At 37.7% G+C, this 27,500-nt stretch overlaps 1 protein-coding gene across 1 annotated transcript; it reads left to right on the top strand.

Annotated features, from left to right (window-relative positions):
- The first annotated feature begins 4,604 nt into the window (after nucleotides 1–4,604).
- LOC306769408 (myeloid-associated differentiation marker homolog) lies at nucleotides 4,605–10,387 on the top strand. The gene is made up of 2 exons (XM_079257993.1): nucleotides 4,605–4,735; nucleotides 8,957–10,387. The coding sequence occupies exon 2, from the start codon at nucleotides 9,089–9,091 to the stop codon at nucleotides 9,932–9,934; it is 846 nt and encodes a 281-aa protein (XP_079114119.1). The 5' UTR covers nucleotides 4,605–4,735; nucleotides 8,957–9,088; the 3' UTR covers nucleotides 9,935–10,387.
- The last annotated feature ends 17,113 nt before the right edge of the window (nucleotides 10,388–27,500 follow it).

Genomic DNA, 27,500 nt, shown 5'->3' with positions numbered 1-27,500 from the left:
CAAAGAGAAAACAGGTGCAGAAAAAGACACAAATGAATCAAAAAAGAAGGAAACATCGTCGGAAAAAGAACAAAATTCATTCAAGTCGGAAACAAACAGAAAGCAAAAAGAAAGGGATGCTGTAGGTAAAAGAGATTCAGCAGCAGGATCAACAGTTGCAGCAATTTTCTCAGCAGCTCTAGGAATATTTTCTGCAGCCGTAGGATTTGTGGCACTAGGAATATTCTCAGCAGCTGCAGGAATATTCTCAGCAGCTGCAGGATCCATAGCTGCAGCAACAGGATCTGTAGCTGCAGCAACAGGATCTGTAGCTGCAGCAACAGGATCTGTAGCTGCAGCAACAGGATCAACAGCTGCAACAACAGGATCAACAGCTGCAACAACAGGATCAACAGCTGCAACAACAGGATCCACAGCTGCAACAACAGGATCAACAGCTGCAACAACAGGATCAACAGCTGCAACAACAGGATCAGCAGCTGCAACAACAGGATCAGCAGCTGCAGGAGTAGGATCTGCAGATGTGCTCAAATTTGTTGGGGGAGCAGCAGCAGCAGCAGCAGTTGGAGGAGGATCTGCATGGGTAATATGTATGATAATCTCCAAAATTCAGTGGTTAAGAGAAAAAATCAAACAACTTTGGGGTCTTTTAACTGACCTGAAACAGCACAGCGGAGTTATTGCTCTGGTGGTTGCTTTCTATTTGTTGCTAGCATTGTCTTTCTATGCTAACGTACCAGTCACTGGAACCATCCTGTTGTCACTGTTAATACTGGCAATGTTCTTGTTGATAGTGGTTTTGTTTTTGATTATATAGAACAATCACATAAAACCACTAGAAAAGCACTCGGAGAGCGCAAACCTCCACCAAGGGCCACAGATCTAAAATATTGCTGGATCCAAACGGTGATCCAGATCGCCACCAAAATTAAATCAATTCTTCATTTTCACTTTTCCGACAACTCGTGAAAATGTCATGAAAATTAGTCCATGACTTTTTGAGTTATCTTGAACACAAACAAACATAAAACTCCTTGGCGGATATAATAAGCTGTGCTTGTATTCATTGCAGAGGGACAAAACACAAAGAAATTGAAATAGTATGTTATATATGTTAAATAGTTATGTTAAGTTAGCTTCTTCTTTAATACTAATTCACTGTTGTTGAGTTGTGCGCTTATTCCAGTTGTTTTGTCACTGTGCCACTGAGATTATGTCTTCTTGTGTCTCTATTGTTTTTAAATGTCTTATTATCTACTGTTTGTTTTAGTCCTTATGACTTGATTTTATCTTGTAAAGCGTTTTGTGTTGGTCGTGGCATGAAAAGTGCTCAAGAAATAAAATTTAATTTGATTTGATTTGATTCTCTGTTTCAGCACTCAATAATGTAGCATGATTATGTGACCTCCCTGACCAGGTAATCTCCTGCAGGTGTTATGACCAAATGGTGTGTGCCTGCAGTGCAGTCATTCACAAAGTGAATATGTGTACATGTGCTCTTGCTGTTTAAAAGAATATGTTAACAATGTTTCCCTGCATATCTGCTCTCTGTGTGAACTTTTTGCCATACCAGAGATTCATCTGTGGTTTTGGTGTTTTATTTAAATGAAGAGCTTTAGGTTGTGTCTTCTGAGTTTCGCCTCAGTAATAAAAGGATCTTAACTTGTGTGTAAAAAAGACGTTCTGTAATAATAAAATACTCTGCTTTTGTTCACATTGTGAAAGAGAGAAGCAATAGAAGTGGCATATCTGAATGGAAACAAATACACACCTAGTCTTGTATCCATATACAACATATTATTCCAATCTAATTAATGCTTCATTGAAAAATAGTTGTTTAATAAATGTTGAGAAAAAAAATCTTTGTGTAAATGTCTTGTTTGGACTGTAATATATCAGGGTCTGACTATCACAAACACTTCTTTTTTAAAGGGGTCCCATGATGGTATTTCAAGTTTTCTGAGCTTTCTACAGTGTTACAGTGTTGAATCCTCATCGGACATGTGAACGGCACCGTTTTTTTATCACCTAAACGCATGTTTGAGCTTGAGTTTGAGTTCCAGCACTCTCTCCGTTCGGTTTCCATGGCGACGAAAAATGCGTCGTTTTAGAGAGTTTTTTTCTACTTGGAAATCCTTGTGACGTCCCGGGGGATAAGGTTCGGTGATTGGTTACCTTCTACTGGTTAACAAGGGCATGTACAAATACATCAGGCGGGTGGAAAATGTCGGATAAAGTTATTTCCAACGATGGCTGGTGAGTTTACCAAAGAGAGACATCCTGCTGCATTCGTTGCTGTGGGTTGCTGTTTTCCACTTTGTTTTCAGGGTCTGATTCAGGTTCCAACAAGTAGGGCTGTATGCTATGTGTTGATATTGTATCTTGTTTTTTTTTTTATTGAGTTCATATTAGCCTAATCCTTCTGTTTATGAGATGTTACAATGACGGCGAAAGCAGGTGTGGTGCGCGCTCCCGATGTAGTGCAGTGGCGGGAGGCGGGGCTTAATGCGGAAGAGTCTCAATCCACTCGTTTTGCCCACAGGCTGATCTGACAGCCTGCGGAGAGGGTCGGTCTGAAGTAAATAAAGCGATTTGTGACAATAACTCGAACAATCCTAGCCCTTCTGGTCTCAGAAATAAAAATAAATTAGCCTGAAATGCACATAATAGTTCCACTTTAAGTTGTCTAAATAGTACATCTACACTTTTCAAAAGGGAACTTTATCCCCTAAAAGTAGCCAGCGGCTACTTTTAAAAATTGCTCAAATAAATTTAGTTTCATGTAGTGTTTCAGGTTGAAGAAAAGAGTGCCGTATCATAAGCAAAGCTGACCTGCCACCCCCCCCCCCCCCTTACAATCATGGGTGCAGATTTAATTTGGTTTGGTTAGAAACTGTTAAATCTGTCAGAAAAGGGAAAGATGGAGAAAGAAAAGGAGGGAGAAGGTGGACCTGGCCAAGAACACATAAGGTGCTGGAGAGGTGTGTTTCTCTGGCTTGTGCTCACTCGATGCTTGGATAATTTAGTGCCTGTTATGGCTGCATGGGGGGGTTCATGTGCTCCATGGCCGTGGCGATCATCCCTGTGGTGGGATGCCTATTGTACTGCTGCTGGTTGCTCAGGTCTTTGCGCCTTCGGTGACTTTTGATCCTTGGAGATGGTGTGACTGCTTTTGCATCATTGCACTTAAACATTCATTCCTGCTATGGGGGCTGCTATTGGCTCTGACCAGATTGTCTCATCGGGGGAATCTGCATGGACTGGGGGTGTCTGTGGGAGTGCATCGCTGTTGTGGGCCCCTGCTGATCTGTCAGGATTTGGCTGCCTAGGTGGAGTTGTTGTGACCTTGGGCTGTTGATGGGTCCTGGTGCGAAATGGTGTTTCCTGACTCGAGGTTCTCTGTATTCTGCCACAAGTTTTTTTTATTTTTTATTTATTTATTTTTTTGTTTGTTTTAAAACAAGTTTATAGGTTTTATACATAGTGTGTGGGTGTGTACATGTACCTGCATGTGTGTGTATGGAAGTGTATGGTAGTGTGTTGTGTGTGAAATGGGGTGGGGGGGGGGGGGGGGGGGGGGGGGGATGTGTAAAGCACTTTGTGCTATGTTTTAAACATATGAAAAGTGCTTTAAAAATAAAATTTGATCAGGTATATGTTTCACTCACACCCATTACCATTTCCTTACACACATGCCTACACAGTTACTGTGTCATATTACAGGTTTAATCGTGTGTGTTGTAGTTGATGAACAGAGTTGGAAAACTTTTTCTGTCACTTTTCTTCACAGCTTTTTTTTTAAAATTATGAATTAGTCTATTGTTGTAAGAAAAATTACACATTTCTATGAGATGTCTTACTGGGTGTTTTAATAAAATGACCCCTTTTAGATGAACAAGAAGCTTAATATTACAGTTGGAGGTGCTCCTCCCCAGGGTGTGTGCTTATCTAAATGACTGGGACCTTGGTGACTGTTGCTGATGTTTCCTTCAAATTAAACTCCAGGTTGATTTGTTTTAGTGCATCTGTTTAGACCGAGGTGCTGATGTAGTTTGTCAAAAACAACTGGTACTATTTGCATGAAGGTGAAATGGTTTTTGAATCCAACACACACACGAGGTAGGACTCCAAAGCAGGCTGACAGCAATGCATGAAGACTAAAGAGACACTTTATTGCTAAAGTGAGCGTGTTACGAATTCCACAACAATCCAGTCTGGGAATTTGTCTGGGAAGAATGACTGATGATGGTTTTCTGTGGTTTCAGAAGGGGATCCAGTATCAGCCCCACAGTGATTGGACGGCAGTGGCCATGTGGTGTAGACATTGGTTTACGTCACACTTTCTTGCAAAGTTGTGCAGCTGAAGGTATTTTATTCAGGCTGTTGATATTTTTAAAATTTCCACGTAGAAGCCCCAGAAAAAGAAGAAGTCCGTCATCCATAATGAGGGAAATAAGCCTGATAACGTCGCGCAGATGTTACGCAGAACCAAGCAGAGCCCACTGCAGGAGTAACTGGAATGAAACAGGACTGAAAAAGTGACGCAGGAATGCATGCTTGAAGAAGAGGAACTGCGATGACCTAAGCGGGGCCCAGAGAGAGTTTCAGCTCTTTACCAAATAAGGCCTGCGTGGGGCGTGGGATGCGCGCCTGGGTGGAGGTTCTGCAGAGGGGATGGAAAGCACGGAAACCCTCTCAGCGACAGCGTGACCCGCAGCCACGACCCGAGAAAACGGTAAGATCTTCATAAACCTTTTATTTCCTCCCAGATATGTGTTGTTGAAGCTGGAAGCTGTCATGGTTTTTTTTGTTTTAAAATAAACATTTATGTTTAGAGAAGCTGGTTCCAGGGCGCAATGGGCGCGGCTGGCATGTCCGCTATTTGGGTTGGAGAGGGTTTGATCATCACACGGTGATTCTGCGAGGCTACTATATGTTTTTCTTCCACAAAACATTAAAAAGTAAATCATTTTTCTTTGTTTTAATAATAATAATAATAGTAATAATGATAATAATAAAAAACCCGCCTTGTGCTGGTAATAGAGCGTGTAAGAAGTTGGCTTCATAAAGACTTCAGGTAGTTTGTAGTGAAATAAAAAAAAAACCCAAAACTTTCTTTACTTTTTTTCCCTTTTTTTTTTTTTTTAACTTTGTTTACAAATAGAAACAACCTTATTTGTCTGAAACATTGTGATGAAGAGCATGTATGACATGTATGCTTCCACTATGAAGCCAACACAGCAAACCAAACCTTCAACAGGGAGGCCACAGCCACCACATAAGCCACAGCTTCTCCATCTGCTGCAACACACTTTCACACAACCAGGTAGAAAAAGACACGTGAAACTATCCAAAATACAGTATTGACTAAAACTGCAGCTGTTTAAATGGTAAAACTTTACAATTCTGTACACAAAGTTTGCTTAGTTACTAGAAGTGAATCAGGAACTAATGGGTAATTAACCAGTAGCTTATTAATGCCCACAAAGACTAGACTTATTCAGGAACTACTAGTTTGTTATCATGGAATCCAAAGGCGAACAACTCAGAGGGCTGTTAGAAACTTAACCAGTTCTCACTGGTTACACAAAGACCAGTCATTCCTTAATAATCCTGGTGTGGTCACCAGTAAGTACTGGTAAATTACTCATTAGTTCCTTATTCAGCTCTAAGAAGTTCCCGAGTAACCAAACAAAATTTGTGTCCAGTTTAAATCTATCTGTTAAGACCAATTTTGCTGTGGGGAGGAAAACACAAACAAGATTAAATTTCTCTTTGATTTATGTTGTTAATGAAGGCTACTGGAGACGTGCTGTTAGCTCTTTAGAGCTGCTTCCTGCATATAAGACTCATTACACACAACAGGAAGTGTGGCTTCGGAGTTAATGGCTAATGAAGTTTGCTATGTTCCTGCTTTTGACAGAGTAATGGATTGAACGTGAAGTCATCACCCAGCAGCTCAAGCCATGAGTAAAATGTTCCAGTCTGTAATCTGCTCTGATTAAAATCAGTTTCAGCTTGTCAAACATTCACAGTTTGAACCCCCAAAATCAATAAAAACACTCAAGTAGTTGAAATAGTAGAAACTGGTTCATTGCATTCAACATGTGTGCGGAGGTACACAGTAAAATAGGTACTTTTCCTCTCTGCAGTAAAACCACATTTTCCTGAAGCACGTTCACACCTAAAGTGCGAAGCTGCTTGTTGTCGCTTTCTGCAGAGCTGAGTAAAGCAGCAGAGAGAAACTGCAGATAGATATTTGTCTCAAATCCAGAAATTTGTGTGTAATTGTTGTATCAACATTAGTCTTTACCCCTCAAATTGTTTGAACTAGCTCTCTTAAGCCAGACTTATTCAAATGGTTCAGTTCTTTCTTTCAAATAAAGAACTAGAAAAGCACCCTGAGAGCACAAACCTCCACCAAGGCCTTTAAAAAGTTCCTGGATCCAAACGGTGATCTGGATCACCACCAAAATTAAATCAGTTCTTCCTTTTTTTCAGGAGTTTTCCAACAACTCCTGAAAATTTAATGAAAATCTGTCCTTAACTTTTTGAGTTATCTTGAACACAAACAGATAAATCCTGGTAAAAATATAGCCTCTTTGGCGGAAGTATTCAGAAATGCTTGGACTTAATTTACTTAAAGGTCAACTTAAAAGATTCACCCTGTTCGAAATCGAATGTTTGATTAATATTAAATTATCCAAAGATTTACACTGAATTTGGCAGGACAACTTTCGAACAATAGTGGACAATGGAGGAACTTTCATATTCATTTTAATCATAACCAAGCAGAAAAGCACATAACTCAAAAAATAGGAAATGAGACAAGAAATTGAACTTTGATTGAAAATATGCAATAAAATCTGATTAGCTGTACTTTTAAGTAGGGCTGCACGATTATGAACAAAATAATAATCACGATTATTTTGAGCAATATTGTAATCACAATTATTTTATTATTATATCACAATCATTTATTGTGTCTGAAAAAATATGTATTTTTAATGCACCTCTTATAAATAACCTACCTGGCAACTCTACATCCTCTTTGAGAAGCTTCGTCTGAGGCTGGGAGGGATCAATACAGGCGGCGATGTCAGCTTTTTGTGCAATAAAGCTGCTTAATTAATATTTACGAAGCAACTTCGTCCGCAGCAGGACAAGTTGTGCAACAGGGTTTGTGTATTTTAATTCCACGTGTTGTAAAAATGTTATTTAATCAAAACAATCCGTTTTACCTGCAACAGGAAAAATGCTAACTCCAAATGTCCAACCAATAAAAACGATACTTAACTGGCTGCAGGCTTGGTATTTAGGCAGCTTAATGAAGCTTTACCTACGCGTTCGCCCCCTAGTGGTTGGCAGACTACTGGTTGAGAATTGTGTGATCAAAGCAAGCGGCAACCTCCGGCAGTTAAAAGTGAAGCCTATGTGGAAGTGCATAAAACTGCAGTTCCCCCTTCATCCACTAGGGGCTGCAAAACAGAGCAGATCTCCATAGACTCCCATGTTAAAAAGACCAACTTCACAGCAGAAATAAACAGCCTGGTTCAAAAATCCATTTTCAGTTTATAGGTCAGGTTTACCTTCATGACAACTGTGGGGGGGAGTGGATTTTTTTCTAACTTGCCCGTTTAAAAGTAATTTAATCTTGAAGTTCGGCATATTTAGGGGTGTGTCCTTTTGATCTCACCTGATCTCCCGCTTCAAGTAAGAACTACGTAGAACAACCGCTGTTTTTAGCTGGTTAACAACGTGACTTAGCGTTAGCCCGCTTAGCTCCGTTAGCTGGTTATCTCCCGTCATCTCAGGGTTAGCTCAGTTAGCTCTTAGCTACAAAAAGCTCGGAGTTTGCTCGATGTCAATCATCCACCATGACGCTTACAGCCCCCCTCTCAGCTCCACCTCTTTGCCAATATTTGTATTTTCTGGGCGAGACGACGCGCATGCCTCTGCCAACATGGCGACGGTAGGAACCGCCCACCGAACTTCAATTCAGCTCTTCAGAAATCTATGGGGGACGTCACGGAGGCTACGTCCATCTTTCTGTATACATTCTATGGATCAAAGACGCATGCAGCAGAGCTCGCGCTTTGAATGTAAATATTGTTGCCGATCAGGTTTGATTAATTGTGGCCACCAAAATCATGATCACAATCAAAATACGATTAATTGTGCAGCACGACTGGTAAGTAACGGCTGCAGATACAGAAAGAGGCAGTTCCTCCATGTTTTTCCTTTTATAAACATCATTATCTCGAGATAACTGTGACTGTTTGCTCATGATAACCGAATAATTCGTTCCGTTATTTTGAGAAAACAAGCTTTGTTTTTGATATTAAGGATATGAAGCAGAGCTGGATCAGAGCTTATCCATCTTTATCTCCCACCACCTCAGCTGGATCCAGGGGGCTTTTCCAGTACAGCCCCTGATCAATGTATTCTGCTTCACTTCTATCAAATGTTCTTCTTCTTTTACTTATTCTACTACTATTACCTCTACTACTACTACTAATACTAATAATCATGACAGTAGTAATAATAATAATAATCATCAGAAAACTGTCTCCAAACTTGGATGCACTGGACACAAGAAGACGTCAGCCTCCAACTCATATCATCCATGTTACTCTTAGTTTTTATTTAGCCTGAGGGACTTTCCACCTGCTTTAAGTGTGAGCAGCCCGACCCTAACTTCCTATTTTCTCAGGTCACAGCACGAACAGGAAACCTCGCAGATTCCTTTGTCTTTACACAACCAGACATGTTTATGTATGAACAATTAGTTTAATGTTCCTGCTTATTTATGATTCAGAGGATTTTTTTTGCTTTCAGTTTGAAGTTTAAAAGTTGTGAGAGTAACTTCAGTTTTCTGGATGTCCTGTTCAGAGACGGCTCGTGTTTCTTCCAACCTTTCAGCTTGTTCTGACTGACATTTATTTTCTTTCTGCAGAATATGTGACACCCGTCAGTGGAGTTTGTGACAAGCTGCTACTACAGTATCTCACATTCACGTTAAGATTCATCTTAAACTCTTTGCTGGAGAAGAAAATCCCTTAAACCCCTGATCGACTGACATCCCATCATGCCGGTGGTTGTGTTTCCCACCTCCCAGCTGCTATGGGTGCGTGTAGCTGCCCTGTTGTTCACCTGCGTGGCCTTCAGTGTTGTAGCTCATGGAGGCAGGCTGTCCTCTGGAGGCATGGCTGACTGGTGCATCTTCTGCTGGGCCTTCAGCTTCGCCTGCACCCTGCTGGTTTTGCTGGTGGAGCAGTTTGGCCTCCAGGCCCGAATCCCCGTATCCTGGTCCAACTTCCCCATCACCGTTGCCTGCTATGGAGCCCTGCTCTGCCTCTCTGCATCCATCATCTTCCCAGTGTTGTTCCTTAGGGACCAGTATTACATTAGTACTTCTCAAGAGCACCGCATCGCCACCACAGTTTTCTCCTGCCTGGCAACGGTGGCCTACTTGTGGGAAGTGAGCCTGTCTAAAGCCAGGCCAGGAGAGGTGGCAGGCTACATGGCTACTGCACCAGGCTTATTGAAAGTGTGCCAGACCTTTGTGGCCTGCATTATATTCATTCTGATCAGCGATCCTGTGTCATACACCCAGCATGCGGCTCTGAAGTGGTGCATGGCGGTGTACTGCATCTGCTTCATCCTCTCCATGGCAGTGGTGGTGCTGTGTGTGGGAGAGTGCACCGGCTGTCTCCCCATCCCGTTCTCTAAATTCCTCTCAGCCTACGGCCTCTTGGCTGTTATCATGTACTTGACCGCCACAATCATCTGGCCCGTGTTCCAGTTTGACAAGCAGTACCGCAGTTCAACCGACAATAAACTGATCGCCGTGTCTGTGTTTACTGCCATAAACTTCCTGCTGTACCTGGCCGACTTGGTCTACACCGCCAGATTAGTTTTTGTCACTGTCTAAGAAGAGATGCAGAACACAAACACAGTAGCTAAATGGCAAAAAAATATACATATACAGTACTTTTATTTTTTACTTTGAAATGCTGAAATTAGATGTGTTGATGTGACAAAGCTGCCAAAGTCAAAGAATGTATATGTTTGTGTCTGCTCTGATGGATGCAGTACAGTATTTAACTTTGAGTGTGAAGTGATCTGTGTTAAATGCACAAAAAGCAAAAATATCAAGTATAACATGAATGAAAGCATCTAAATGTTTCTATGACAACGTAAGAAGAGGAAAAAAAGGGAAAAGGTCAACACACTGGAACCTAAGGGAGAAGCAGGAAACGATGGGTGTTTTCATGTCATCACAGCTCGACACAATTTATTTTTTCATCTTTTTTTTATTACTTTTTGTTACTTTTATAATAAAATATCAGTATTAGATGTTTGTAATTTCAAGAAATGAAGTGTTAAAAACAAGAAGCCAATAAATGTTTTACTGTAAAGTCAGATGCTGGAATCTTTTATGTTTCATGGTCACCTCAGGAAATGACATCAAGAAAATACACAGGAAGACTAGTTGTGTCACAGATTCAAACTACTTCCCCCACCAGTGATATTATAGACAGCTTGTGACATGAAACAATAGTGCTCCCACATCTACATATGTGATAGATGACAAAGTACATATACAGATAAAGTACACATCTGGGCCTGTCAACTCATTTTATTTGAAAGAGACACATTTCAGAGACAAATGCCATCAGATTAATACAATGTTTGTAAATGAGAGTCTTAAGTTTGCCGTATTTCTCGATAGATACTGTAATGACCAGCATTACAAAGAAATAAAATGAAAACATATTGTTTATTAAATTTAGATTTAGCTTTATATATACAAATGTAGAATAGAAAAAAATGGTCGTGCAGTGATGAACCGAATATCGTGCAGTTATATGTGTAAAGTCTGAAACTATTTTAGTAACTTTGCTTTAAACATGTGCAAATACACACACATATCAAGCAATTTGAAGTCAAAGTAAGTGTACACTTGTACAAATGATAAAATGCATAAAGATGAATATTTTCAACCTTAAGAATATGATTATTGTGTTTTCTAAAAAGGACTTCTATAAATGGTGGAAAGCTGGGTCATCTAGATTTTAATTTAAATTTAATCTGTAGTGAATAGATAAAATATAAAAATAAAACATGTAAATCCAGGAAAATGCACAGAAAATCTGGTTGGCACAGATAAATGAACTGTCTGAAAGAGAGACACTGCCACCTGCTGGACAGAAACATGCTCACGGACAGTCTGAAAGAGTCTTCTTGGGTCTCATTAATTCCTTACGATCCCATCTAAATCACACAAGTTTAATGTACATCTGTGCTCATATGTATCCATACTTTTTCATTAAAGAAAAGGCTGAATTTACAACAGTCACTCAAATAACTGGAGACTTTAAAAAAGGAACAATAACTAAAAATTTGCACAAATATAATCTATTAAAATAAGACACTATTTTTTCATTTAATTGAGTTGAAGTAAGAAAAAAACAAACAAACAAACAAATTGGTCCTGGACAAATTAGAGCACTTTTTTGTTGAACAGTGGGACAAAATACCTGTCAACAGGTGCAGAAGTCTGACTGAGAGGAACAGAAAACACCTGACTGTAGCGGAAACATTAAAGGATTGTTCAACAAAATATTAGTTTATGAGTGATGTAATATGTAATAAATTATCTTATTTTCTTGCTTAAAAAAAAAAAGAAATTCTATTGAACCAGAATTAGAAAATAGTTATTACTTTAGTCAATTTCACCTCATTTTACAGGCAGCTGTTTTTTTCCCTTCTTTAATGAAAGTGTATGAATAAATATGAGCACAGCTGTAATTGTATAATTTTATTGGAATGAAATAATTAAAAAAAAAGCTGTAAAATGACTGCAGGAATCAGGTGAGAATCTGCTCAGGGCCAACATGGAATTTCACAACATGCTTTCTTTTGTTAATGCATCACATACCAGCTAAACATAACAGTTTAGTCATTTACCACCAACTTCCTGGAAAGAAGGGACAGAAACAATACAACTACTTATCCACATAATCTGTTTATATATAGAAACTTACACTGTACACTTTATTTCATTCTTTGAACGTATCCAGTTTAAACATTTATTAATCTGTATACAGCGTTATAACAAGCCCAGTCAAAGAGTAGTTTAGGTGTGGGGGACCTTTTGGACTAGTGTCTCGAGAACAGGGCATGGCTGAGCTTTTGGGTCCGGTGGCAGTCCACAACGTGGTTCATGTATGGTTTGGTGTGATTGGCTTGCTCCTAAAGGGCTACGCGTAGACGCCCCAGAATCAAAATCCATTATTGATTCCAAATAATTTTAATTTTATCAGCCCTCTGTTGTCATTTACTATAGGCTGTTATAGTTTTATACAGTATAACTGAAAGTTTGCGATCCTGTTTACTACATTCAGATGATTTGATGACGGTCTTCCAGGCCCAAAGCCAGGGATCCCCAACCCAGTTCCTTGAGGACCAGTGTCCTACAGGTTTTCCAAGTATCCCCGCTGCACCACACCTGATTCAAATCAATGTGTATTTTGCAGAAATGTGCAGAGCTCGTCTGAGTCTGAGTCAAGTGTGTTCCAGCAGGAACACAGGACACCGGTCCTCGAGGAACAGGTGATCCCTGCCCACGTCTACCTCTCTAAACTCCCACTGTGGTCGCGCAACAGCCCAATTTGAAATATTGGTGGAAACTTTCTGATCTCTGAAAAAAAGTCTGCATCAAAAAGCTTCACTGTAGTTAGAGAAAATGAGACTACTTCCCTCAGACGACATATGTTTGGTTCAAATGGGACAAGAGCTACTCCAGTAAGTGTCATAATACGTTGACCTTCCTGTCGTGCAACTTTATTATAAGCAACTGTGCTGGGATAATCATGCAAAAATGAAGTTAGGCTGGTTTACAGAAACCAAAATCAAGAAGGCATTTACTGTGAAACTAAAGAGAAAGTCTGTTCAACTCTTAATTGTTTACAACAAGGAGTAGAACAATGTGCTTTGGGTAACATAAAAGCATATGTTTCTTAAATGGTGATAAACATTTGGTTCATCAATGTCAGAAATAAGGCCCTAGTTGATGGGGCATTATTTATGGACATGTTCATTTTAAGCAATGGAGAATACATTCATAAAGAATTACCGTATGAGAGTGGTTAGACTTTACTTTTAAAAGTACCACTGGCACCTTTCACTGCAGTTCTCACAATGTCATGGTTTTTTTTTGTTCCAGAGTCCAGAGTGCTAAGAAGATCAAACAAGTGAAATAAATAAAAGAGGCACAAAGAGCACACAAAAACAAAAAAATAAAAATAAACAAGATGTTTTTTTTTGGTTGTAGACACTTCAACAAAGTCTGTTTATAACTTCTGCTATACTTAAAATGTGATCTAGCCGTACTGTCAGACATATGCAGTCTAAGCATTATATGTATGGATGATATATAATAAAATAATCATCTTATCTTTTCCATTTCTTAATGTATTACTGTTGGTTAAATGTTTAACGTATAATCCCTGATGTGAGTGGAGCACCTGTTACCTTATATAAAAAAAGTCTCAGATCATATGGGGTTAATTTTTTGTGTGTGTTTCTGTAAGACGACAACACCTCTTCATTGAAACAGGAATATCAAGCTCTGCAGTCACTGCATCATACGAGACCTTCGCAAAAAAGGAGTCACAATCAAGCGAGAAAAGACACGGTGATTCACTCTGGTTTCTAAAGTCATGGGTGGTGAGTTGATGCATCTGATTTTCAAAAAGATATCTTGAGTTGAAAACTAAAACGAAATGGTTGAAAAAGGGATACGAAACTACAAACAGTTAATTCCAAAATTGGATAAAGCTTCGTCACACTGAAATAAATTTGTGAGGGAAAAAAAGTTTCAAAATCTGTTGACAAAGATTTGTAAGAGTTAAAAAAAAAAAATTCAAGTGTTTTTTTATGAATCTTTGGTTCTCAGACAACAAAGGAGAATATGTTGAAATCCAAGACCACTAAATGAATGAATGAATAAATAAATAAACAAATCAATCAATCAATAAATAAATGTTAGCCATCAGATTTTCTTCATGAAACTAACAGGATGGTCACAACTCTTTAATGAATCAAACCATCCAAACAGAGGGCGAGCAACTGTTTCTTTCTACTTTGGACCTCGTTGTCAGTAATCCACTATTATTTGCAAGGGTCATAATACACCAATGAAAAATATATAAATGCAGACATCTATAATGGTCTGTAATCAACAGAAAATGTCACAATGTTCCTTTAAGGCCCTAATGAATGATGGATATGGCAATGTAATTATTATTATCACCTTCTGCTGATGCATTTGAGTCAAAATGAGTGATTACAAGCATGGTATAATAAAAACGACTCCTGCCTTTGTAATCATAGCCTAGAACAGTGTTTCCCAAGACTTTTGAGTGTCCATCCCTCCCTTTTAGTAAAGCTTCACATCATGAAATGGCTTTTAAAAAGTTGATTGTACTAAAAAAAAAAAAGAAAGCCAAACCGTATGGTCGGACCTACAACAATTTGCTGCCACCATCATCACCCATGTTGCTTTCAGTTTCAGGAACAAAAGCAGCAGAATCATCATGTCCACATGACACCTCTGAGGATGTCACACAAGGTGAGCTCATATAGGTTTTAAGTGAATCAATCTCCAAACATTTATCCAAAAGAATCTTTGCAGCACTTTAAAAGCCTTTTCATTTTAAGTTAGGCAGCGGGCTAAATTAATCATGTATCCATTTTACTTGTATGGAGTCTGTCCTTGTAGCAGAAAGACAGGAATGGAGGATGAGGAGCAGGATTGTGTAAATGAAGACAAGGAAGGTTAAAATAGCTTTCAAGGTATTGAGGATGAAGAGTGAACAGAAGATTCATTCATTCTGTACCGCTTAGTCCAATTAAGGGTTGCAGGGAAGGTGGAGCCTAACTCAGCAATCTTTGGGCAAGGGGCAGGTCACCAGTCTGTCACAGGTGAACAGAAGAAGAAAGAAAAAAACTAAAAGAAAAGATTTGTGAAATTAAATTAATTTATGTTTAAACACAGAAACAACTCTTTTGCACAGCAATAAACATGTTACTTGTGTTATCTTTGTCTAAAATTTACATTTATTGGATTATTTGAAACATCCAAGTGTGACAAATATACAACAAAAGAAGAAATCTAGAAAGGATCAAACCCTTTTTCACACCACTGTATTTGTATCAATGTATTCTTTGTAATTAGGATTGAGCAGATGTCAGTGTCATTGCTTCTGAAATACTGAATTAACAAACCATAAAGACTTTAACATTAATACCCACATTTCTAGAATTGGTAGAATGAAATAGATGGGGCCCTGCGATGGACTGGCGAGCTGTCCAGGGTGCACCCTGTCTTTCGCCCAAAGCCGGCTGGGATAGGCTCCAGCTTCCCCGCGACCCTGAATTGGAATAAGCGGTTCGGAAAATGAATGAATGAATGAAATAGATGGTAAGAGTATTCCACTTTAAGGCTGTTAGATATAATAGATAAGACATTGTAATTAATGTGAATGCCCATGGGTCATTCACATTATTGAGTTCCTGTTCTTTATATCTTCTTCTTCTTGTTAATGTGAATGGGGCCTTCACATTATTGAGATCCCGTTCGGCCATTTTTATCATTATTCAGCCAAACTTTGCCGCGCTACTCCTCCTGTGCTGTTCAGGTCACTTCAATCAACTCTGCAGCTCCTTCAGGACATGTGTGCTACAATTTTTTTTTCTAATTATAAATCTTTGTAGTTTTTGAGATATGTAGCATTTTGTAAAAATAAATTAAGCCTTGTGATTGGATGAAAGTCCTTCAAACCCAATCCAGATTGGACGTTGAAAAAAATTCAGCTCGGCGATTCGTCAGTTTTTGCATAATGAGCTGAAAACAGCTTCAATGAGGTTTCAGAGCTCTGCACCAGTTTGCAGTGTCCGATTTATCTTGGTCCTGGTCTCCATTGTCTTTTCTTGCAAAATCTTTGAAACGCTACCCCTCCTACACCGTTTGTCTCACTTCAACCATTCAAGTATCAAACTCTTCAGCCCATTCAGGAAATATGTTCTACAACTTTTGGTCTTTGTTACATTTAAACTTTTTAAGTTATTCAAGTTTTTCTCAATGTATTGAAATTCATTCCTGTGATTGGATGAAACGGAAGTCAGCTCAGGGATTGGTCCATTTTGTGCACCTGTACAAAGGTACACATACAAGGCACAGTGTTAAATGCAGCATTTAATATATAGCTCCATTGTTGATTGTCAGTTGTTGCTTGTGTGATGGCATGCAGTTCTGCAGGCTGCTCAATGTGAGCTATTGGTCTTAGCTGCACACTTCACAGGAGCAAAGGAAGTTATTTGCAAATGTCTCAGTTAAATATGAAAGATTTGTTCCAAAAATGCTCCCTGCAACATTTCAACACTTTGATATATCTTAAACACATTAAAAAAAAGTTTTTCACATTGAACAATAAAGTCTGTCACATGTTTAATGGAGTTTAGTTCAGTCAAGCACATGTTTTTGCAATCCCGCTAATTACATTCTAGTGGAAGGTAAAAAAAAGGCAAATGGAAAAAATTTGAACGCTTATTCCAAGGTGCAACTAAGCGTACAAGTGGCCTCATGAGTAAGTCAGTGTGCTTCAATACAGGAGGTCATGAGTTCAAATCCTGATGTCAGGCAATTAGAAAAAAAGTCAGTTGTTCTTTTTTTCAATTTCTTATACTTACACAATTTCATTTCAGTCATTCAGCATAGTTCAATAAATGGGCACTCATATTTGCTATTATTTCAATAATAGCTGTCTCTAGTTATTATTATTAATTACCGTCAGTCGATGCATTTGAGTCAAATTTAGTGACTACAAACATGATGTATGAAATAATATTTCTGCCTTTGAAGGCATCATCTAGAAAACGGTTTATTGCCAAGCAAACATAAATGTTTAACCTTTCAGTGTCACTGTAACATTAATTTATCCGTAGCAGCAAAACTTAACATCATGAACCATGTGGCTTTCGGTTTCAGACACAACAGCAGCATCAGGTCCATCATCTTCTGATGAAGTCACACAAGGTGAGCTCATTTAGGTTTTAAGTGAATCAATCTCCAAACATTTATCCAAAAGAATCTTTACAGCACTTTAAAAGCCTTTTCATTTTAAGTTAGGCAGCGGGCTAAATTAATCATGTATCCATTTTACTTGTATGGAGTCTGTCCTTGTAGTAGAAAGACAGGAATGGAGGATGAGGAGCAGGATTGTGTAAGTGAAGACAAGGAAGGTGAAAATAGCTTTCAAGGTATTGAGGATGAAGAGTGAACAGAAGATTCATTCATTCTGTACCGCTTAGTCCAATTAAGGGTTGCAGGGAAGGTGGAGCCTATCCCAGCAATCTTTGGGCAAGGGGCAGGTCACCAGTCCGTCACAGGTGAACAGAAGAAGAAAGAAAAAAACTAAAAGAAAAGATTTGTGAAATTAAATTAATTTATGTTTAAACACAGTAACAATAACTCTTTTGCACAGTAATAAACATGTTACTTGTGTTATCTTTGTCTAAAATTTACATTTATTGGATTATTTAAAACATCCAAGTGTGACAAACATACAACAAAGAAAGAAATCAAGAAAGGATCAAACCCTTTTTCACACCACTGTATTTGTATCATTGTGTTCTTAGTAATTAGGATTGAGCAGATGTCAGTGTCATTGCTTCTGAAATACTGAATTCACAAACCTCAAAGACTTTAACATTAATACCCACATTTCTAGAACTGTTAGAATGAAATAGATGGGAAGAGTATTCCACTTTTAAGGCTATTACATATAATAGATAAGTTTCAGTTTTAGACACAACAGCAGCATCAGGTCCATCATCATCTGATGAAGTCACACAAGGTGAGCTCATGTGGGCTGTAAGTTATTCAATCTACAAACATTCATCTCCACCTGATTCATATAAAAGAACACTTGCAACACTGACATGAAGAAGCCTTTTAATTCCAAGTTAGGCAGCAGGTTAAGTTAATTATCTTTGCCTGTATTGAGTGTGTCTTTCTTCTTAAAGGGATATTGTATAAGAGTTACTCCTATCAAACAATGAAGTTCTGTATCACATTCAAACCAATAATGCATTGTAGCACCTCACCTTATTGAACACTTATTGCAACAATGGTATCCCTAATGTATCAAGAACCATCCACAGCAATGATGAAACCATGTCAATCAATAAATCATGAAGTGTTCACTCAGGTGAGGTTTGGGATTTCATTAATATTGCAAAGTGCATCGTACCATTGACCCGTTACATCCGGTTATACTCTGGCAGAAGCGCATGTTAGCATTGTTTCATTGGCATTCCTACTTTTCCAATGCTGCTTCGTTCTTTTTCTGCAGTTGTGCTTTTTGTCTCCTACCAGCAGCTGTAGTTTCAGGTTGGCAGACTTTTGGGTAGTTTCCTTACCAGCTTACCAGTCATATGTAAAAACAAATCTAAACTGATTTAATTATGAGGTGTATCAGATTATTTGCAACAGTTAAAATACACCAATGAAAAATATTTAAAATAAAAAATCTATTTTGTCCAGTGAATAACAGAAAATGTCACAATGCTCCTTTAAGGTCCTAATGAATGTTGGATATGGTAATGTTATTTTTATTATCACCTTCTGCTGATGCGTTTGAGTCAAAATGAACGATTACAAGCATGGTATAATAAAAACGACTTCTGCCTTTGTAATCATAGCCTAGAACAGTGTTTCCCAAGACTTTTGAGTGTCCATCCCTCCCTTTTAGTAAAGCTTCACATCATGAAATGGCTTTTAAAAAGTTGATTGTTGTAAAAAATGAAAAAACAGTAAAGCAAACAGTGAAGTCGAACCTACAACAGTTTGCTGCCACCATGTGGTGCAACATCAAGTGGAATGTTGAGGTTAATGTCAACACCCATGTTGCTTTCAGTTTCAGGAACAACAGCAGCAGAATCATCATGTCCACATGACACGTCTGAGGATGTCACACAAGGTGAGCTCATATAGGCTTTAAGTTAATCAATTTCCAAACATTTATCCAAAAGAATCTTTACAGCACTTTAAAAGCCTTTTCATTGTAAGTTAGGCAGCGGGCTAAATTAATCATGTATCCATTTTACTTGTATGGAGTCTGTCCTTGTAGCAGAAAGATAGAGAAATGGAGGATGAGGAGCAGGATTGTGTAAGTGAAGACAAGGAAGGTGAAAATAGCTTTGAAGGTATTGAGACTGAGGAGGAAACAGAAGAGGAGGCAAAAAGAAAAAGAACAGAAAAGAAAGATGAGTGAAATGTGTCTATTTCAATATTTTATGACAATAAAATAAGGCATTTTCAAGTAAGAACAGAGACCAATCAAGATAATGTACTGCTCTTCATATCATTAGAATGTCATGAAAAAGTTGATTTATTCCAGCAATTCCATTCAAAAAGTGAAACTTGTACAATATAGACATACATTCCTCACAGACTGACATTTTTCAAATGTTTATCACTGCATATGAAGAGAAAAGAACAAATTGTAGAATAAAGAGCATGCATTTGATCAGTGCAAGTTATAAGTAATAAAATAGGAAACATAATTTGAAAAAAAGTGAAAAAGTATAGAATCTGGTGCAACACTATGTGCAATGTCAAGTACAATACAAGAAACAATATCAAAGATATTACTTTATCCACTCATAAAAATAAGCTAAACATGAGTATAACACAAAGCCACTCATCAGAGCCAGCATCATTTATTGTAAAATATTTATTTATTTTATGGAATGCCCCTTCAGATGTACCATCTCGTTTTCATTTAAGATCATGCATTAAAGGAGAAAAGAATATAAACTATTAATTATGGCCATTTTTACATTGAGTTAGTGTTCAGCATCTTAAACTGATCAAATTGCATGTCTGTTAATTTACATTTATGCTCATATAATTAAATTATAAAATGTTTTAAAAACTTAAAAACACTGAGCAATTAAAAGTGATGTTTTTTATTTCATGGAAATAATAATAAAAACAAACTGTTTTATCTGAGCTGTGCATCTGAAGACTGACTGTTTGTTAGACTTTTTATTAGACTTTAATCAAACTAAACCTTCATAATCAAATTAAAGTGATGGGATTTATTCATGTATTCATCATATTACTTAGTGAGATCTCCTCATTGTTAGGGTCAATTAAATAAGATCATGGGTGGACCTGACCCCAAACAATGGTGGATGTGGAATCTTATCAAATTCACCAACACACACACACACAAATACACTTGTCCTTAAAGGAAGTGACTTTCTTTTTAGACCCAAATAATGATGTACTTTGCTGTCTGTATACCAAACATATGTATCATTACTGCGTTTGTGTCTGGACCACATTGTGTTTCAATGAAGAAAGTATGAAAAATGTTTCATGTGTACCTAAATAACTTATTTTTATCAATAACTGTCTTCTATCGCCAGACCTGCGGATTGTTCTTCTTGGAAAAACTGGAGCTGGAAAAAGCAGCTTGACTGAAACCATATTTGGTGAGAGAGTGTTTGAGATCCATCACACTTCGAACCCTGGAACAAGTCAGTGTGAGATGGCAACCAGAGAGGTTCATGGAAGAAACATCACATTGATCGACACGCCTGGTTTCTTTGATGGTCGCACATCTGAGGACCATCTGAAAGCTAACACAGCAAGATGTATCACAGAGTGCGCTCCTGGTCCTCATGCTTTCTTAATTTTACTTAAGGTGGAGAGATACGCAGAGCAGGAGAACGAGGTGATTTTAAAAATCAAACAAATGTTTTCAGAGGAAGCTTTCAGATATGCTGTGGTCGTCTTCACTCATGGTGACCAGCTGGAGGAAGGAATGCAGATTGAAGAGTTTGTCGGTCAGAATGAGGCTCTGCGGGATCTCCTGGAAAGATGTGGAGGTCGCTGCCATGTGGTTGATAACAAATACTGGAGAAACAACCAGCAGGATGAATATAGAAACAATCAGCGGCAGGTGGAAAATCTGCTGAACACAATAACACAGATGGTAAACCAAAACAATGGAAGGTTCTACACCAATGAGATGCTCCAAGCAGTGGAGAAAAACATTCAGGAAGAGGAGGAATGCATTCAGTTGTCATCACCACAAATGTCAAAGGAAATTGTCAGAATTGAGGCAAAGAAAAGAGTCTCAAATCATCTGAAAAAAGCTGCAGGTATTACAACAGGAATATTGCTGGGCGCTCTGCTTGGTGTGCCTGCAGTGATTACAACAGTCATTTTTTCATTGAATCCTGCATCTGCAATGACTGACGTAGTCAAAGTGGCAGCAGCAGGAGGAGTTGGTGTGTCTATAGGAGCAGGAGTTCTGGCAGCAGCAGCAGCCACAGGAGGAGCAATAATAGGAGGTTTTACTGGATATCAGGAAGCTGTTGAAGCAGACTCAGCTGCAAAGGCAGCAAAGAACACAGCTAAGGCTGTCTGTAAAAAAGCTTTTAAAATGCCAAAAGGAGTACGAAGTTTGATAAAAATAAAGAAAAGCTATGAAAAGAAGGCCCTTTAGCAAAAGTAGTCAGTAGTTTATCTTCATTGACTGTTCTCAATACAATGATAAAATCAAAACTCTAATCTAGCAGGGAATTTTTGAAACAGATATGCTATGAAAACATCTTATTAAACATTCTCTTCTAAAGATGAGATCACTTTTGTGCGTTGCTTAAAATAATGAAATTTTGTTTTTGAAACTTTCTCCTTGAGAGCCTCACTTCTAACAATTTGCATCAAGACTAGGAAAGTCAAGTTATACTTCATTATTTTAACTTTTCTCACTCATAACAGTGCATAAAAATGATAGATGATCATTTATTGTCCTTATTGATCTGTTTTTATCATACTTAAATCAATCTTAATTAAATTTTTTGATAACTTTCATTATTATCTATTTTTCCTTTCTATTTTACCTTTTGGGTTTATTGTTAAACTATATTTGTTCAAATATTCTTCTTTTAGAAATATTTTGTGCACTTTTATATTGTACATACGATAAAGGAATTTACTTGTAACACCTTTGTCATCAAGTAACATTATGCAAAAAAAAGTAAACCTAAAATAAATGGATTTTTCTGCGGTTTTTTTTTTTTTTATTTCTGTTACTGGCTCACTTGTGTTGATGTTTGTCATTTAGTTAATAGTTTTTCATATATCTTATGGCTTGGAGCAAAAATTTGTACTAGTTTTGTTATTTATTTAAACGTTTATACAAAGCCTCCTCTTTCCACATTCAGTGTTGCTCAACACCATATCCGAATTAACTTTGGTTTATTTTGATTTTAAGATCTACAATCACAATCTCTCAACGAAGAGACATAAAACCCAAAATAAAACCATAATACTGACAGAAAGTGAAAATAATAAATAGGATTGAAGTAAGAGACTCTTGTAAAAGCTATGCTAACATCTAGCACAAATTCTGGTTCTGCGCAACTGCACATTTTATTTGTATTGGATGATTCTGTTTGGCAGAATGACTTGTATTTATGTGTATATACAGTATATATATATATATATATATATATATATATATATATATATATATATATATATATATATATATATATATAAATATATATATATATATATATATATATATATATATATATATATATATATATATATATATATATATATATATGTATGTATGTATACACACACATATATATATATATATATATATATATATATATATATAAGTTATTCTGCCAAACAGAATGCACTTCAATTTTCTTTGTTGTTGTCTTTTTGCAGCTGAATTGTTTCTACTTGTTACTGATGTAAAAAAAAACATTGGTCTTCATTCACCTTAAGAAACACCATCAAAATATTTCTTTTGTTTTACTAGCAACTTTACAGTAGCTAAATGGATACACAGACTTAATGTATGTAGTAAAAAAAAGATGGCTCCTGGAAATTTATCAAGAAAAAAATGTGTCCATTTTAACTTGGAAATACTTCAGTCAAGTTTCAGTTATGAAATACAACCTGATGAACATCATCTTCTCTGTTTATTTTCCTGAACAAGGTTAAGATACCTGCAGATGTAGGAGTCTAAAACTGCTAAAATGAAAAAGAATAGATACATGAATATAAAATAGGTGTATAGGGTTGTGGTGGACAAAGGGAAAAGAGGGAGGCAATTCAGAGAAATGTTGATGGTTCAACTTCCAACAAATGAAAACTGTCTGTTTCAACACCCAAGTAACTTCTACTGAGCATTGCAGCCAATACATGGACCTTCAGACAACATTCGGGCATGTCCACTAAGTTCATGTTTGAAAGCTTTGTTCAAAGCTGTAATCAGATGAGAGGGAGAGCAACCAAGCAAGATAAAGGCAGAAGCTTTTATAAAGGGTGTACCGGGTCTGAATCTATCGCATCACATCTGGAACTAGCTCTGTTGAGAACTGTATCCATAAACTGTATTTATAAAATCAGATTCAAACTTTTCCTTTACAACAAATATTTTTGATAAATTTGCAATTTGTGGTGACGATTTGTTAAAATTCTAATAAATTAGAGAATAATGGTGAAATAATACTCATGGTAATTTCTATATCTTATAACTTAAATTATAAATTGACATTTTTGTGTTATTATTACATGTATTTATTTTGATTTTTTTTCTTTTTTTGTACATATGTACAAAAAATCTATGTGGATTTGCATGTCAGTTTTACTATCCCAAATATAAAGATGTTTGCATTGATAAATGACTAAAACTTCCCAAAATTTGACAGAAAGGTCATTCATCAAAGCTTTTTCACTGGCTGTTGTATATATCTACTATTTAAATAAGTACAGCAGCCAGAACATGAAATAAAAGAACGCAATTTACATTTAAAGCATTCCCCATCAACACTCCAGCATCAAGCATCACAACATCAGATAGAGGAGTGAAGAAAACCCATGATGTAAGTAAGATCTGTAATCTAACTCATAACTGGAAAGTACTTCAATTTATCAGTCATATTTACTTTTGAGTAAATCCTTTAATGTCTGAATTTATGTACTGTGTACTGGCTGTCAAGACTTGGTTGAGCAAAAATCTTTTTCAATTAAATAAAGCAAAAACTAAAGTTATTGTTTGCTCCCCAGACAAATTTTTAACTAAAATAGCTGAGAGTCTTGGCCCACTTGCCTGTTTTATTAAGCCTACTGGGAAGAACCTCGGTGTAATCATGGACCCCGCACTTTCCTTACACGCCCACATAAAGTAGCTTGTCTGTCCCTGTTTTTATCATTTGAGAAAAATCTCCAAACTGAGACTAATTGTTTTTCCATCTGAGTTGGAAATGATGATTCATTCCTTCATCTCCACCAGGCTTGACTACTGTAATTCTACCTTTACCTGCCTAAACAAAGAATTGATGGGCTGTTTTCAGGTTGTACAGAGTGCCGCTGCAAGGCTACTTATTAGATAATATAAATTCATCCCTGTCACTCCGCTTCTTATCCAGCTGCACTGGCTCCCTATTACTTATAGAGTGCAATTCAAAATCCTGGTTTTAACGTTTAGAGCCTTACATAACCATAGATATACGTTCCCAGCAGGTCTCTGAGATCTGCTGACCAGGGTCTGCTAATGGCTTTACATACACGGTTCAAAACAAAAGGTGACAGAACCTTTGCAGCAGTGGCCCCTGCTTTATGGAACTCCTTTCGTCTCAGCCTGAGATTGGCTGAGTCAGTGATCTCTTTTAAAACGCAGCTCACGACATATCTTTTTAATCTTGCTTTTACTTATTGTCACTTGTTTTTATGTTTTTTTTTCCTTGATGTTTTGTTTTTTATGTTGTTTTAATGTTTTGTTGTGAAGGGCTTTGTGATTTTGTAAGGAGGAGAAGCCACAGACCCAGAAATGACATACCACTGGTTAACAGCAAGCAATACCATAGACTGTATGTAGAGATGGACGGAGCCTCCGTGACGTCACCCAAAGGTTTCTGAAGAGCTGAAACGAAGCTTGGTGGCGGTTTCTACCATCGCCATCTTGGCAGGGGCATGCGCGTCGTCTTGCCTGGAAAATACATATATGGGCAAAGAGGTGGAACAGAGAGGGGGTCTTTGAGCGTCATGGTGGATGACTGACATCAAGCAGACTCCGAGCTTTCTGTAGATAAGAGCTAACCCAGAGATAACAGGAGCTTACCAGCTGATGGAGGTAAGCAGGCTAAAGCTAAGTCACATTGTTAACCTGCTAAAAACTGCAGTTGTTTTACGTTCTCCTTACTTGAAGCGGAAGATCAGGTACCTGTCAATCAAAAGGACACGTCCCTAAATATGCCGAACTTGGAAATTAAATTACTTTTAAACGGGCGAGTTAGTAAAAAATTCATTTCCCCCACAGTTGTCATGAAGGTAAACCTGACCTATTAAACCGAATATGGAGTTTTGAACCAGGCTTTAAACATGTTTGTTTCTGCTATGAAGTTGGTCTTTTTAACATGGGAGTCTATGGGGATTTACTCTGTTTTGGAGCCAGCCCCTAGCGGATGAGGGGGGAACAGCAACTTTATGCACTTCTGCATAGGCTTCACTTTTCACCGCCGGAGGTTACCGCTTAAGCAAGACCCAGAACATATGCCCTGCTGAGATTTTTTCAAGAAAAGTATTTACCAGAGGCTGGGGAATAGGATTTCTGCTTTGTCCTCCACAAAAGCGAACTGGTTCCACAATCCTCAATACTCAGGTTCCAAAGGCAGTCCAGGGTCATACACAGGTCTCAGAAGAGGGAAGGGATCCAAAGAGCAGAGACTAGAGGCAGGGTCAGGAACAGGCAAGGGTCAGCAACAGGAGGTCAATTCTCATACCAGAAGGAAGAAGCAGAGGTAGTTGTTGGGAACACGCAGAGTCAAAACCAGGTAATCGTCTTAGAAACAGGGCACATGAAACAAGGCTTGAAAGTTGCACAAAGACAGAATAAATAATGCGCAGCACAGGTGAGCTCATTAATTAAACAGGCTGAGGGACTGTGCAGCTCCCTCACTGCAGATCAGAAACTATGACACATTCAGGAGATATATGTGGATTTTTTCACTTTTAAGCTTTTTCAGTTATTCAGTTTTTTGTCAATTGTTCAATACCATCTTGTGAATGGAGAAACAGATATTTAGCCCAGCAATCGGTCCATTTTGTGCATAATGAGGTGCAGACTGCTTCATCAGGGTGCACTGTGTAACAAATGTATAGTGGTGTAAAAGACCTTATCCTCATCTAGCCTCTAACATAGAGCTTCTTCATGGTCAATGTTAGGATATTGTGATTCTCATTCAGAGGCTTTTTACTGGAGCTGTTGATTAATTGCCTCTAGCTATGTGCGGCACAAACTGCAAGTTGCAGTCTAAAAGGAGGCAAAATGTACTGAGTAGTGCAGTGTAAAGTTGCAACATCTTTATTGTTTGAAAAAAAGGAAGTGTTTCAATTTTAGAGCACGTGTACTTTGAAAGACCACACAAGCATTTCTGAATGATTGTTTACAATGATTTCAACAACCAAACACAAAATTTTACTGCTGGCTTTAATTTTATAGTTATTTGTGAAACCTATTGTCCAGTCAAACTTTTTTAGTTGGGTCAGAGAACTTGGTTTAGTTGGTTCTGCACCAGTTCTCAGTGTCCGGTACATTGTGGTCCTGACTCCCATTTTTTTTTTTTTTTTTTTGGAAAGTTTAGTTTCGTATCCCCTTGGCAGTATCTTACAACATCAATGTACGCATAGATATGCTCCTACATGTAACCCTGTGCCCTGTGTGTACATGTAAAATAACAGTGCTTGTTCTCCAAATGGTTACACTTATGCTCAGAAAACCATGGTTTCAACCTTCAATGTCTGTTGTGCTACTTCATCCATTCAAATATTGAACTCCAGCTCATTCCGATATATGTGCTTTTGTACTGTTCATAACTATCTTTCACTTCTTCACAGCAGTTTAGTTAAACCTTTCCCTTTTAGCAATCCTGGTGACCACATGCTGATGGATGTTTTTAAAAGGCATTTCTATGCCAATAGCAACTATTCAATATTTCTGCCAATACCTCGAACATCCTCTTTTCAATAGAAAAGTTTAGTCTTTTTCTACATATGTATATGCGGGCAGAATGGTGGCCAATTGGTTATGAGAATGGGCCTTTGTGCTGGATGTTGTAGATTTGAATCCAACAAGTAACATTTCACGGTATATTTCTGCACAATACACCTCCATTCACATTATATTGTTCAAGAAATTATTCCTCTTTCTCTGCAATTTTCCTCTCTTCAAATTTTTTTTCTTTGGATTTCTTTAATATTTTATCAGATTGTAAAAAATGGTGCATATCTGCTAGCTGCTGGAATATGCTGCTACTAATTTCAGTGACATCTCCAGTTTTTTTTTTTCATTATACATTATCAAGTTTTGATAAATTTTCTGTTTTGAAAA

The sequence above is a fragment of the Telmatherina bonti genome (genome assembly GCF_933228915.1).
Source record: "Telmatherina bonti genome assembly, chromosome: 18".
Taxonomy (NCBI): Eukaryota; Metazoa; Chordata; class Actinopteri; order Atheriniformes; family Telmatherinidae; genus Telmatherina; species Telmatherina bonti.
This window is presented reverse-complemented; position numbering and strand designations above follow the sequence as displayed.

What these genes read in the sequence shown, in the direction of transcription:
- LOC306769408 (XM_079257993.1), top strand. Translation starts at nt 9,089, where the DNA reads ATGCCGGTGGTTGTGTTTCCCACCTCCCAGCTGCTATGGGTGCGTGTA.